Source organism: Colletotrichum gloeosporioides (assembly GCF_011800055.1).
Source record: "Colletotrichum gloeosporioides strain Lc1 chromosome Unknown consensus_89, whole genome shotgun sequence".
Taxonomy (NCBI): Eukaryota; Fungi; Ascomycota; class Sordariomycetes; order Glomerellales; family Glomerellaceae; genus Colletotrichum; species Colletotrichum gloeosporioides.
The window spans coordinates 145,272-159,777 of NW_025544734.1; the positions used below are offsets into that span (position 1 = coordinate 145,272).

General features: G+C 54.5%; 4 protein-coding genes across 4 annotated transcripts; 3 read left to right on the forward strand and 1 right to left on the reverse strand.

The window, feature by feature from the left end:
- Positions 1 to 2,450: 2,450 nt before the first annotated feature.
- On the forward strand, positions 2,451 to 4,440 carry GCG54_00010629 (putative MFS-type transporter PB1E7.08c; the record flags this gene model as incomplete). The annotated part of the gene is made up of 4 exons (XM_045410549.1): positions 2,451 to 2,838; positions 2,933 to 3,102; positions 3,158 to 3,764; positions 3,818 to 4,440. 4 exons carry the CDS (start codon positions 2,451 to 2,453, stop codon positions 4,438 to 4,440), a joined length of 1,788 nt encoding a protein of 595 aa, XP_045258117.1.
- Positions 4,441 to 5,304: 864 nt separating this feature from the next.
- GCG54_00010630 (putative endo-beta-1 4-glucanase D) lies at positions 5,305 to 6,276 on the reverse strand (the record flags this gene model as incomplete). The annotated part of the gene is made up of 1 exon (XM_045410550.1): positions 5,305 to 6,276. One exon carries the CDS (start codon positions 6,274 to 6,276, stop codon positions 5,305 to 5,307), a length of 972 nt encoding a protein of 323 aa, XP_045258118.1.
- A 3,663-nt stretch (positions 6,277 to 9,939) lies between these two features.
- GCG54_00010631 (Cytochrome c oxidase-assembly factor cox-23) lies at positions 9,940 to 10,390 on the forward strand (the record flags this gene model as incomplete). Its single annotated transcript, XM_045410551.1, has 4 exons — positions 9,940 to 10,022; positions 10,080 to 10,187; positions 10,257 to 10,284; positions 10,343 to 10,390. The coding sequence occupies 4 exons, from the start codon at positions 9,940 to 9,942 to the stop codon at positions 10,388 to 10,390; spliced, it is 267 nt and encodes an 88-aa protein (XP_045258119.1).
- A 482-nt stretch (positions 10,391 to 10,872) lies between these two features.
- Positions 10,873 to 14,224, forward strand: GCG54_00010632 (uncharacterized protein; the record flags this gene model as incomplete). The annotated part of the gene is made up of 8 exons (XM_045410552.1): positions 10,873 to 11,007; positions 11,071 to 11,355; positions 11,410 to 11,490; positions 11,543 to 11,632; positions 11,682 to 12,037; positions 12,091 to 13,220; positions 13,276 to 13,394; positions 13,445 to 14,224. 8 exons carry the CDS (start codon positions 10,873 to 10,875, stop codon positions 14,222 to 14,224), a joined length of 2,976 nt encoding a protein of 991 aa, XP_045258120.1.
- Between the last annotated feature and the right edge of the window lie 282 nt (positions 14,225 to 14,506).

Sequence of the window (14,506 nt, forward strand, 5' to 3'; positions counted from 1 at the left end):
GGGGGCCGTGGATCTTTCTCGCGGGCCCCAGCGAAGCACGTTTTCTCATGGCAAACTCGGGAAAACCTGGGAACACGAAGGACTCTCTTACACGCTAGGCGGATGTGTCGAAGATAAGCCTGGATCGGAATGCGAGACCTGCGACGGGACTACGGGTCTACGGGATGCTTTTTTCGACCAGCATCTGCGGGTGAGGAATGCGAAGCTAACTCTAAACTTCTGCGACATAAACATTGCGCAGCCGGCAATCAGTGCAGAATCCGAGGAAACATATTGCCAACATTCCACAGCTTATCTCGACATCAACCATCCATCTCTCGCTGGGCAGGTTCCATCTCGGTTTGAAGGAGACCTCCGAAGGCTCAAGGTTTCTCCTAGAAGTCGAGCATCGCTGTGGCCTTGATTCTAGCTTGGTTCCGCATCCTGCGCACCCCTCCAACTTCAAACATGAGGCGTTCTTTGGCTTCTCTACGAAGAGCTCGCGTTCGCGTCCCAGAGGAGAGCTCCGGTGGCGAGGCACGGACTGCACGTGGTGGAGGCTTGAAATGGACAGACCGTTATCCGTTCTCTGAACTGATGGACGTGAAACTTTTTCGTAAGCGGCTGTTGTGTGCTATTATTCTGCCGCATTTTAGTCCACAGAAGGCTTCTTTAGGATGAGAGTGAAAGTACAGCGTGTGAGCGTGTATCAGCCTGCGCCGCATGGTCTGGGCGAGATATGCGAGCGACGAGGTGATCTGCAGAGGACGGACTGCTTGGAGAGCTTCCTCTTCCGCCACACCCAGCCCTGCGAAATAGTATGGCAGTGGCGAGGGAAACAATTCAACAAGCAGACGCCACCGAAAGCCACAGCCCGCAACGGCCGCTCCCCATTGTCTAGATCTCGTGGCGCATTTGGAGGGGAATGGTGATCTAGGCAACGACACCATTGCGGGGTTCTTTGCCCCTGATAGACCCGGAAACGCATATGAGGAGCTCCGTAGGGCTTAAAACGGTTTGCTCTTAGCCGAGGGACCGCAAGAAACCATGGTTTGTCTAATATCAGCGGTTAATGAACTTGTTAAGCCACGATGGTGACGTGAACTAAATCAGGGAATGAAAGTCGGGACTTTTGGCTAGACTTTGGATACCAGGACAACGTTATCAGTGGATACAGATTTAGTATTCATAGAGGCCAAGAGAGACGCTGGTAGATCCCAGGAGTAAACTCCAACAAAGAAAGAGGAGATGGACTACTAAATGCGAATCGAGTCCGTTTGTTGAGCGAACTGTCTAGTCATATGCAGCAAGTCTTTTTATGAAACACAGCGTCGAGGCGCCACTGGTCATAATGCAATATCTGTCATTGAGAAGTCTCAACGTTGATAACAACGATCATTCTGGGAAATGACTAAGGTATGTCTCAGATGACTTCAGATCTGGCAGTACTTCCTTGAACTTTGTGTCTTTCTTCTTTTATTCGAGTAACCTTCAATGAGGATCTCAAGGGAATATTCTCGGAACCTCTTTAATTTGACTTTAGGCATCATTCACGTGCCTCCCCCCGAAATCTGAGCATCGTCGTCGCATTGAACAAGTATGTCTTGACATCTCATGGTTGAAAATTACATTTAGAGTACTCTTTTGAAGTTTTCCAAAAAGAGACCCAGATTGGGCAACTCTATAAGATCAAGGCATCCTTGCTCGGCTATCATCTCGTATTTCCCAACAATCCTAGTGAATCTGACGCATCAGATACAAAAGTTCCGATCGCTGCTCTCCGATCTCAACCTCGGATATCCCAAATCATGAGTTTGTGAAATGCGACCGCGCATTAGATAACCAACGGCCATTCGCCGGATGAGGGCCTAGACCGGACGTCACGTCAGTTTGGGGGCCGGTTAGCCCCGAACCAAAGATCAATGACGGAACACTCGCAGTTCAAGCCAAGAGGTTTGGCCCGCTACAAAAGCTCCGGCAGATCGTCATGTCATTTCTCACGACCCTATCACAACCCGATGCGCGCCTACACAACATCCTTTTTAGCCTGAGTCTGACAGTCCCGCCGTGCATCAATCACCGGCCACCGCGACAGCATCCCACGTGGTGCAAGTGAGACACAGCCAACCATGTGACGATCCCCGTACACCGGATTGTGTGTTCTTGCATGAGTTTCCCGTCCGCAATTGGATTTCCTCACATGCAGGATGCGACCACATTTTGCTTGGAGCCAATTGCGGGAGCTAAATGACATGATGATACATCTCACCCGCATGGTCCCCCCATCCATGACATCAACGACTCTGAAAGCGCCGGTTCGTCCCATGTGAGCCGCCTCACAACGCCTCAGCCGAGAAAGAATAAACTACGTTGCGCTTATGAGAGCATGCTTCCATTTCGCATATCACCTTGATGTACCCGCCGTCGCAAATTTTGTTCCCCTTCTTGCACTCGAAATCACATTTTGGGCAATGACAGACGCGATGCCTGCGACCGACACAACAAAGCTGCCGCTCGAAGGCGGTCCAGCATACGGTCTGGGTGAGGTCGACAGCCAGGGCGCAACGAGCCCCATGCTCCGCGGCCTCGATGGCTTGTCGCTCTACGAGAAGAAAAGCGTGCTGATCAATCGCGAGATCGACTCGCAGGGCATGGGTAAATATCAGTGGTACATCTGGGGTCTCTGCGGCTTCGGATACATGCTTGATTTGCTATGGGCACAGGCTTTTGGATTGGTTCTGAAGCCTTTGCAGCAAGAGATGGGTTTTGGGAACGACCAGTCCGGGAATATTGCGACGAGTTTCAATGCTGGATTGACTGCCGGCGCATTCGTTTGGGGATTCTTGGCGGATATCATCGGTATGACGATCTCGGCACATCCCAAACTCGAAAGATCCTTGATCTGGAGATTGCTCGGGAACCTTCGTGCGGCAGTTGAACTTACCTCTGCCAGGTCGTACATGGGCCTTCAACTTGACCTGCCTCATCGCATCGATATTTGGGCTCTGCTTGGGCGCATCTAACAGCTACAACACGTTTCTCGTATTGACCGCTTTCGTCGGTGTAGGGGTGGGGGGAAATATTCCAATCGACACCACCATCACTCTAGAGTTTATCCCCCAGGTTTGTCAACTCATCAAATGGTCGAGTTTGTAAGGCCCTCTGACACATTAATCAGAACAGACGCTTCCTGCTGGCTTGTCTGTCCATCTTTCAACCGATCGGTGTGATTGTCTGCAGTGCTGTCGCGTTCGGCTTCATCCCCGTATTCTCCTGCTCTCCCAACTTTTCCCAGATCGACGAAGGACCGCTCCCGTCGTGCAACAATGTCGCGTCCGGAACAAAGTGCTGCGCGCGGGTCGACAACATGGGCTGGCGATACCTCCTCTTCACACTCGGCGGCATCACGCTTTTCGTGTTTGTCCTCCGATTCTTCGTCTTCAAGTTTCAAGAAACGCCAAAATATCTTATCTATCGTGGCCACGACGCCAGAGCGATCCAGACCTTGGAGCACATGGCACATGTTAACGGGAAGCGTTGCGGCCTGACGCTGGAGATGTTTCATTCCTTGGAGGCAGATGAGAACAACGGCTCTGTTGGGAGCGCAGTCAGCGCCTCTTCTGGGCTAGGCAGTGGTGCGAAACAGACGGAGAAGAAGTGGACCGAAAAGGTGAAGCTTGAGCTTGGCCGATACAAGATGTTGTTTGATGGATTCCCCATGATCCGGCTGACCGTCTTGGTGTGGTTGACGTACATTATGGACTTTTGGGGGTTCACCGTGGCTGGTAAGCACATCTTAAAGTTCGCGGCAAAAGTCGAGACTAATTTCACTCGCCAGGACATTACTTACCTAGCATTCTGGCTTTGAAGAACGGTAAAGATCACGTCAGTCTATCGGCCACATACGCTGCGTACATCTACACGTACGCCCCAGGAATCGTTGGGGTCCTGCTGGGTGCTTTAATGTACCATGTCCCGGCCATCGGGAGAAAGTGGACCATGGTGATCTCATCTGCTCTGATGGGCATTTCGATCATCCTCTTTTCAACTGTCGATACACGTGCCAAGAACGAAGGCCTGTTCGCGATGGAATACTTCTTTCAGTCCATGTTCAACGCCGTTCTCTACGGTTGGACCCCGGAGGCGTTCCCGGCCCCGGTCCGTGGAACGGCCTGCGGTGTTGCGGGGTTCTGGGGCCGACTTTTCGGCATCGTGAGTCCGCTCATTGCACAGCACCTGTACGGGCAGCCTGGCGAAAACGGCGGAGATGGAAACATCAACGGCGTTTTGTATCTGGCCGGCGGTGTTATGCTAGGCTGTGTCATCAGCACGGCATTGCTGCCGAACGAGATGATGGAGACTAAAGACGAGCGATCTTTTGCTGGAGGAGAGTCCAGTTGGGCTGAATCGCAGATCGAGAGCCAAGGGAAGAACCAGACCTACCAAGATGACCCTAGGTGACGGGGATTGAGAGTTGTATCGATTTCTACTTAATAACCAAACGTTTCTGCGCTTCCATGACTCGTGTCACTAACGAGACTACGCCGTACGGACATAGGCCTTCAGGCTTTTCTGCCCGCTGACATTGTGTATGCCGTCCGTAGTGGGAGATCTACGAAAGCTTTGACATTGTTGCGAAAACGATCTTGCCAAGCCAATTTATTGCACGCTCACTATGATCCACTGCCACGATTAATATGTGCTGTATCTTGACTCAACATCTAGCCAAGTGGAGCGTATTGCGACATTCACGCGGCCCACGGTAGTAGTGTAAGAGCGGCATCAAACTGCGACGGCAATTGTCGACTTAATATAAGACGACCAATCAGCTCATTACCGTTTGGGGGCATCATTCGGCGAAAGACCGATGTAAATATCCAACCGACGGCGGAATGCTCCGACCTGCAAATGCGAAAGCCTCGCTTGTTTCGTGAAAAAGGAGTAAGTCATAAACCTTGGCAACAGGTTTACCACATTTGCCCTGTTGCCAAAGCATAGTCACAGCCACGCAAACATCAAGTACACTTCAGAAATCACGTTTGGGATCACGATTGGAGCGCTTAAATCATGGTATATGCAGGCTTAATGCTATACAAGGTACTATGTACAGGAATGCAGAATTGAGAACCGAGTTCAAAGCTGAACTCGAGACTCGGATACCGTGCACCGGGCAGGACGCAGTAAGCCTGGATTGCACATCTGGTGTCTGGTGTAAAAGTGAAACTCCTTCCCACAGCTCATGAGACCCAAAGGCACTCTGAGAACTGCTTACTCTAATTACTCTCAACAACAACTCCCATCTCTTCTCTCATCAGCGTCAAGCGCTTAGTGAGCAGAGCGGCGAGCCTTGCGGGCAGCGCGGCGGCGCTTGCAGCCGGTGGAGGGGGCCTTGGAGGGGGTGGCAGCGGGAGCAGAGGTAGCGGCCGGGGCAGAGGTGGCGGGAGCAGCAGAGCTGACCTGGGTAGCCAGGGTGGTGGGGGCAGCAGCAGCAGAGGTGGCGGCGGCCTTGGAGGTGGCAGCGGGAGCAGCGCTGGTGGCGGGGGTAGAGCCAGAGCCGGAGCCGGCGCCGCCGGTCCAGACCTCAGGGCCGGGGGCCTTGTAGCTGGAGGCGTCGTCGTTGTAGAGGTTGAAGTGGATGCCGCTGTCGGTGTACTTGTAGCCGGTCTGGAAGTCGAAGTTCTCGGGGGGAACGTCGGAGCCGGATCCAGAGACCTCGATCTGAACGCAAGAGGGGTAGAACTGGGCACCACGGGCCGAGTTGGTGTCGTAGGTGGTGTCGGACTCGTGGAGAGCGATGATCTCGTGGCGGAGGAGGTACTTGCCGGGCTTCAGGGAGGCGGGGATGGTGACCTCGCCGGACTTGCCCTTGTTGGCGATGAGGGTGTCGACGGGCCACTTGCCGTTGGCGTACTTCTCCTCAGCGATCTTGGTCCAGATGGCGCCAGTGCCGTCACCCTCGGTGTACTCGGCAATGTAGGTGCTGAGGGGACCCTTGTGGGAGCCGTCGATGATGTCGTCGCCGCGGGTGTTGTGGTACCACTCGAAGACGACGGACTTGCCAGCCTCGACGGGGGCGAAGCCAGTCTTGGCGGAGGGGTCGGCGTTGCAGACAATGTCCTTGGAGGTGATGTCCTTGACGGGGTTGTTGTTGGGGGGGCTGCGGATGAAGGACTCGAGGCCGGACTTGCCGTCGACCTGGATCTCGGCGCCGTCGGACCAGAGGGCGTAGACACGGGCGTGGGCGGCAGCCTGGCCGGTGAGGGCAGCAAGAGCAGCGGCGGTGTAAGAGAAGCGCATCTTGACGGTTGTTTTGGTTTCTTGACGAAAGTCTCAAAAAGGTGTAGAGTTGGAGTGAAGAAGTGAAAGTTGATTTGCGAGGTTGTGCTTAGTGAGCGTGGTTGAACGTCTAGTTCGAAATGAGTGTATGGCACAGCCAACAAGAGAGAGACCTGAGTACAAGGAATGAGAGAATGACACCAGTTGTGATGATGGAGAAAAGAGAGAGACGGGAACGACGTAGATGCGTGGGATGGAAGACTTTTATAACGCGTTGATGAGGTTGTGTGTGTAAGTCAACGGAACCCCTTTCCCTTCTGGGCTACATCTCCTACGTCCATAGCCCATCTCTACCGTCCCTCCCCCTCTTGCTTCTCAATCTCGAATCATCCAAGCCCATCTCCGGTGGCAGACCCATCTCACCGCACTAAGTCGACATAGGCAACCAATGTGTAGGGGCACATCTGGACTCCTCCCCATCGCGCGGCTAGAGCTGGCGATTCCGTCAGTGCCCAGACTTGCCAGGGCCCCTGACTCCCTGAGGGTCGAACAGCACATCCAGCGCCTCCAGTTCACAGTAAAGTGCAATGTGGACTCGTGGAGGGTATGGGGACGCCCTAGAGAGGAAGGGCGCCAGCGCTGCGATGGAGACAGTCGTCTCATCCGCTTCCCCTGCCAAGGCTGCAGGAAAGCTGCAGGACTCTCTGAAGGAGATGAGGCTGATGGAGCCATCTGGTGGGCTAACCAGTCTTTGGCGTCTGTCAGATCCATGCTAATCGGCGGCAGCCGAGGGTAGGGCGTGGTTGATTTCATTAATGAAGCCGTTGCGATTAAAGTGAGGGTGCGGATATGAAACGGACAAACAGGGTGATGGTGGATCGCGCCGTGGCCCCCTGCAGCGGCGCGGCTAACCCAAACAACCTTCTTGGGCCATGGGTTTCCCGGGGTTTGTGCAAGTGGGAGCCGAATGGGCGACTCAAAGTTGGGACGAAGATTGAAAACCCTGGTTGTTGACGGCAGGGATGGACCCCCGGGTGAATCCCGAATAGCTCGCTTGAGAGAAACATGTTGGAACAAAATGAAGTGCGCCCGTTCCTCTGGTTGGCTGCCAACACTTGAATGGCTTGTCAAGGAGGGGAAAAGTAGAGTAAAAGGAAGCAGATAATCGCCCAGTTTCAGGTCGTTCATGCACGTCGCAACGCTAACATTGTGGTCATCACCAGTCAGCCAGATAGATAGATCATGGCCTTGGTACTGGAGTTCGGTACTGGGCTGACAGGCTTGGGACTCCAAATGTCTATGTTTATCACAGACTCGTAGTCTCAGAAGTCTCAACCTGTAGAACAACGCTCACTTGAGCGTATCATTCATATGTAAGGACGCGTTTCGCCCTTCAATTGCGGTGTTGACCACCTTCTTTCTTTCCTCCAATCGTATGCGTTCCGCGATGGAGGCCAGCAGGAAGGCCGTCGCCAGCAGGGGAGGGGTACAAAAGGGGAACGCAGCAAAATGAGGACGAAATTGAGCAACGGGAAGTGCGTCGGGGCCGGACACATTGTCCGGGTGCGAGCGGGCGAATCAGCCTTGGGGGCTCTTGTTGATCTGAGCTGACAATATTGAACTGTGAAGATGTCGATGAGATTGATGAAGTCTCCATCTGTGTTACTTTACGCATGCTTAGTTGTCAGGCCGCATCGACTATGGTTCATTCCATGTGAGCCGTTTCAAGATGGTAGAACCCTGATGGGGGATGGAGACAACAGTCAACATCGACGACTCGATAGCCATCTTGGTACCCGTTGCAATAACACGATATTGGGGTGGTGTCGTCCCACGATCGCATGTCGCATGATCTTCATCTTGGTTGCATCCAGATTGCACCCATTGCCAAAATTGCCCAAGATTGACAAGTCCACCCGAATGGTGCGGCGAAGTGTCTGGTAGCCCGGCCCAACTGTCGTCGGTACCGTAGGAGCTGAACACCAAGCGGCGGCACGGTAGTAATTGTGTGTTTGTCTGCGACGAGGGCTGGGCGTTGGTCAGGTCTGAGTGCTGACGGCCCCCCCGAGGGCCGTCGAAGGAACCGAGGCGACCTGATCCTTCGCCCCCTTCCGAGGAGGATTGCAAGCGAAGAGACTAGCGTACGAAATACGGATACGTAGCTGCGGCACAGCCTGTTGCGGGGGCGAGTGAAGGGCAGAAGTTCTTCTAAATTTGACGCTAGAAAAGGGGAGAGAATGTCGAAGAAGGGGGCCAGGCTTTAGCAAGCACTTGCTCGCTAACACGGTGGGCCAGAGAGTAAAAACCAACTTGGCTTCGGGGTGACGGGGGTGGCATAGAAAGGCCTCATTTCGCAAGAACCTGGCAGATCCATCATCCGTCGATCCGGTGGTGTGAATGCTTGCTAAGACGGGCAGAAAAAGCGTGCAATCTCTGCTCCGCGCCCACCGCTCACAGCCCGCTTCATGTCCGCCGCGGCGGTGAGAGTGCGGATAGGACGCAATTGTTTGAAGTTGGACGTGAATTGTGACGGCGGTGGCTGCTGGGATTTTGCCTCTCCTGTTCCAGCGGACCGGGTTGGCGAGCCTGGAGCCCGTGGTTTCCGACTGCTGACGAATACGAGTGCTACTGCGTAAGGCTTCGGGGGCCAGGCGAGGTCTCGTTGCTGTGATGTTAAGCGCTGACAACTTGTAGACGCTCTATTTCCTGCAGGTTGAAATGCAAGTGAGTTTGAGTATTGTGGGTGATTGAGCGACGATCTCTTGTCGTCAACAACCAACACCAGCGGGAGGGTTTGCGTCTAAGACACTGGGGGTTGTCAGCAAATGACAGCACCTCTTGAATCGTAATTGTGCCAGATTAGCGATGATTGGGCCTCTGGAAAAAGAAGACGGTGTCTCTCTCATACAGATGCTCTCCACTGTTCGGACCTTGGCACCGACTTGCCGATGCCAAGCACGAGTGGTGTGTCTGGGGCCTAGGTATCTGTACGGACAGAGAGTGAAATGAGTGTTTGTGTAATCAGATACAAGAGACAGGACGTCAAAAGAGAGTTGGATGGCGTTCTTTAAACACCATGCAAAAGAGAGGATCTGACATCGATATCCCCTTTTTACCTTAAATGTAGAGTTAAGACAGATGGAAACTTTATTGAGGACAAACTCTGAATTTGTCGGCAAAATCGGCCAGGTCGGCACCTTTATCCGGTTCTCCTCGGACTGGAAAGAACCTGGGACTTGGTCGGCTGCAGTTGTCGTTGTCGAGTTTGGGGGGAACCTGTAGCGTGCTTGCGCTGTAACCGTAGCGAGCATCCGTCAATCATAGCGGCGGATCTTAAGGAGGCTTGTGTCCACAGCTGCTCGCTGCCCGCCCTGTGCTGTCCTGTCCTGTGCTGTGCAGCCTGTTGGGTTCGCTCGCTTGGCCGTGCGGGGAACTCTGGTTTTTTCCTTCCTTCTTACCAAAGGAGCTCTTATCTTATCGACCAATACTTTATCTTATCTTGATGTAGGCCCGTGCTCAATCGTTACGTCGTCGCATCGCAACAGCATCAACTTTTGCCGCCGCAGTTCAAGTCGCGATCGCAAGAGCGCAGCAACAACGACCGATATTTTGCGACTGGTCCCTTCGACCGAGCTGAGTGAATCTCCGACGTTTCATCGAACACAGAACGAACCGACTGTAATAATGTCGTCCTCAGATGACACATCAAAGGCCGTCGTCGAAAAGGTCGACGAGGGTTTCAAGGAGAGCAGCCGCAAGTTCGATGCGTAAGCCTGCTGCACAGTCCATGCTCCAATGGAAGCTTGCTAACTCTGGTGGAATAGCAAGGATAAGAGCGAATATTTTGATCCGTGCCAGGAGTTTGCCCAGAAGAGCATCAGGTGCTTGCACCGCAACGGAGGCGACCGCTCCATGTGCGGCGACTACTTCCAGTACGGCCCTCTCTGATTCCCGCTCTGCATTTACTACATTGACCCAACATGCTGATACTTCCTTCTCAGAGCATACAGGGATTGCAAAAAAGCATGGGTTTGTGCTATCCAACCACCTTTCCCGGCAACCGAGACCGAGGCTGACAGGACAAAAGTTCGAGAAGAAGAAGGAAGAGCGCAAGAAGAACGGGGCATGGTGGTGAATATAAACATTCTTCATTTTATCCGGGTGCCCCTTGGAAACCTCGAGGGTCTCGCTCTGCGATGGCGGCCGTCCCCCGCGCAAGACCTGGCAGGCACGGGATATTGTACACTATGTAACAAATATGCATGCATGGGACGGAGTCTTGATGATGTACGAGTAATATGGTCACGCCGAACAAAATTCCACTCCCAAATGTCAAAGGACGGCTTGGGTCTTGTGGTTGCGCGGGCATCAGAAGACCCAAAGGGTGGGATCGGAACCAGCCCGCCAGGACAGATCCCCGGACCCGGACCCAGACACACGGCGGGCACCCGACCCGTCGGGACCCGGCCTCTGGGACCGAAAAGGTGTTCGGCTTAATATTCACCCGAAGGACCAATCACACCCTGCATCCCACATCCCTTAGCTTCCGCTGCACCTTCTGTGCACAGTGCCCCTCCAAAGCCAATTCTGCCCCGCCATCCGATCAGAAGCATCACCATGTCCTGGAATCGGCCTCAGCTGAAGAGCGGCGTCGATCTGCAGCTGCAGACCGCCTTCAACGACGGACAATGGGCCAACGTCATCCGTCTCGCCGAGAAGCGATTCCGGACCTTCAACGATCCCTACTATGAGGTTTGACTCTCTCACACTCACCCACCGCACGGGTCTTGAAAGCGTAGCTAAATACCGACGCAGGTCGTCAAAATCGTCGCAGAGAGCCATTTGGAGTCGCCCCTTGAAAAGGCTGCGCCTCTCATCGCCCTGCAGAAGCTCGTCAAGGATGCATCCGCCGTGAGAGATGCTGACTCCCTTGAGTTGTTGGAATGGGCGTCCGAGGGACTGCTTGAGGACCATGAGTTTTCTGAAACCTTTGGGCCCCTGAAGCTGCGTTACGTGAAGGCCAACCCCAAGGACAAGAACGGCGGAACGAGGTGTTTGGAGTCATGTCTGCTGCACTGGGACCTCGTCAGCGCGCAACAAGTGAGTCTTGAGGGTTCGCGACAGCTCCTTACTCGATCTAATGCACTCAAATAGATCGCAGCCATTCTGGACAGGTCATTTCCTTCGGAGCGCAGCTTCATGTTCTGGAACATTGTCGTCACGCATCTGCTAGCGGTCAGATTTGCCATCTCTTCATTGATTCGCGACAGCTCTGACAGGAATGTAGATCAGCGACCAATGCCCGGCTGGAAAAAAGCAGCTCTACGGCATGCTCGCCCTTAAGCAGATGCAGCGCGCGGCGCAGTTTGCAGAGCAGGTAATGGTTCCGTCCTAATGCGGCAATCAGCGACTGACCTCCTGCACAGCATAGTGGCGCGGAGAAGAACGGCAACGTCCCTGATCGAGCCATCAAGACTGAAGAGGAGATCCTCCTTTTCTATCGCATCATGGAGGCTCATGCATCGGATGCGGAGTGGGATGCCGCCCTCAAGGGCCCTACGCTCAACCCCGTATACCAACTCAAGTCAGGCCGCAAGGACCTGTTCCTGCAGACAATTGAAGTTTTTGAGCGAAAGGAGAAGTGGAAGACAGTATACGACCTTTGCAAGGAGTGCCTGTCAACGACCGACGACAAGGGGCAGCTGAGTCTATTGGCGTGCGACTGGGCTGTGTGGAAGAAGTTCCTCAATGCCGCGGGCAGGATAGGAGAATCTGCGCAAGAGTATGAACTATCGTTACTTCCCTGTGCTGAACGGAAGCTGACCCCACACACAGAGTCTCTACCGAGGTGTCCTCGCTCATCGATCGTTTCCTTGCACAGGAAAACATACGATCTATTTACAAGCGCAATATCTACTTGGCTAGGGTAGAAGCTGCCTTTCAGTTCGCGCAGCCTAACTCAGCCTCTGATGGAAAGTCCAACGAGTTCGAGCAGTTATGCCGCTACATTGACGTTGAATCCACATCACCCGCTTGCTTCGACGATGTCAAGGGTTTCGCCGAACGCCTTTCGCCCCAGGATATCAAGGGGCTTGCCTACGAGTATGTTTCACGCTTGGCAAAGGAAACTGAAGACGCTTCCAAATCAGCAGCCGTACAAACGCTGGCTTTCAAGCTGCAGTACCTCGGCCTATCCTCGTCAAAGACGATTTTCCCCATTCCCAACGACGACCCGAAGAAGGGAAATGACTGGAAGTGCATAGTCTGCTCTACTTCCAATAAGTCATCATCCTGCACCGCCTGCTTGAAGACGCTTCTGGAGTCGGCGCTCTCTCTGTACTCCTCCCTCATCAACTCCTCCGAAATCAGCCAAACACTGGACTGCATACCAGAACTCGCCATCCTGGCGGCCACTTGCCTCGTCAGGCTGAGCGGCCTGCATGAGCGCGGCATCGACAACCCCACCTCTATCTCCAAGACTAGCCGACAAGATCGCCTCCTCCAAGCGGCCCTCATCATTGAGGACCAGCTTACCAGAACCCCAAAGCACACCAGGCTAACACTCGTGTTGGTCCGCATCTACCTCGTCCTCGGATGTGCGTCGCGGGCTCGAGAGGTTTGGGACACGACGGACGTGAAGCGCACAATCATCGACTCCCTCGGCCCGTACTTCTTCGACCGCCTGTCGACCGTCGCCCCGACGCTGGTCCTGCCGCCCAACAGCCCCGGAAGGGCCCTGATGCAAGGGCTGAAGGCCCACTACCAGACATCCCTGAAGCTGAGAATGCCCAGGAGACTGGCCGATGCCTTTGACTCGGAGAGCTACACTGCGATCCTCGACATTCCTGGCTACATTGAGCGTCTGCGTAGAAGCTGTACCCTCGTTATGGGGTACGTGGAGGAGTCGAGAGCCGGGCGAGCCCTGGATGTTCGCAGTGATTCCGTCTTTGACGAGCCTGCAGTTGGTAAGGAATATCTACCCCTTGATTGCGGCTTCATGGCACTAACACATGAGGACAGAGGAGATTGTCGACGAGACCGTCCTCAGAGACATCATCGACTACGGATCCGTGCCCAACCTGGAAGCATCGACCAGCAGGCCAATCTGGGACGTCCTGCGCCTCGGGCCCGATCCATCGGTAAGCATCCTCTCCCCATCACCCAAACCCACATACTCACTTCCATACAGAACATCCGCTCCCACCTAGCCCTCAGTGCAGAGACCTTCTTCGACCTCCTCTCCTTCAAGGCCCCGTCCTCGTACAAGGTCACCAACGCCGCGCAAGCCGCCGCCGCAGAACAGACCTACATCCTCGAATCGCTGCAACGCCTCAACACCTCCATGAGCAGGTTCCTCCACGCCCGCGGCACGCACCTCACCCAGCAGGAAGAAATGTACTACGACATCATCTCCCTCCTCACCTCCCTGATCCCTCTCGCCGTTTCCGCTAGCCGCACCCCGCCGCCCCCGGAGCTGCTCTCCAGCATCGCCTCCGCCGTCAAATCCGGCCTCGACGTCCTCCGCGCGCAGGCCCTTGCCGGGGCGGCGGATGAGTCCCAGGTGCTGCTGATGCTCGGCTCCCTCCACGGCCTCTTCGTGCTCCGCGACGCCGCCGCGGCCGTGAAGCTCGCGACGTCGTACATCGTGGCGTTCAACGAGCGCGAGAAGGAGCGGGACCGCTCGGGACAGAGCAACATCCCCAAGGACGTGATGGCGCATGTCAAGACGCTGGAGGCTGCAGCAGCCACGGCGTTGAAGGAGGGCAAGGCGCGCGTGGCGTTCCTGAAGAAGGAGAGCGATTCTCTGGGCACGCGCCTGGGTAGGTGGACCTTTGATGCTGAGGACGGCGACAAGCTTGCCCAACAGATCCGCGAGGTCGCCGGCGGACACGTCGGCGTGTGGACGCAAAAGGTCGCCGACAGCTGGCGGACGAACGTCAAGGGATGGGAGATGGTGCAGTGGGAGTGAAAAGTCTCGTTGCAACGCTGAGGGATTCGTAGCCTTCAAGTTAAAAGCTGAGATATTTGGAGATCCGTACCCAACCTTGTATAGATATAAAAGAGCGGCAGGGTATCAGAAAAAGCAAAGGAGTTCAAAAGAATTGTCATGCATGCTACCCGTTTCTTTACAATCAAGTGCGTGCTCGCTTGGTATATCCCTTTCCGTGATGCCCCTCGTTCAACTCCACTGATGCATATAACTCCTCTCTCAACTCCACAATGCCTCCCGTGGCAGCGTCCGTCTGCCTCT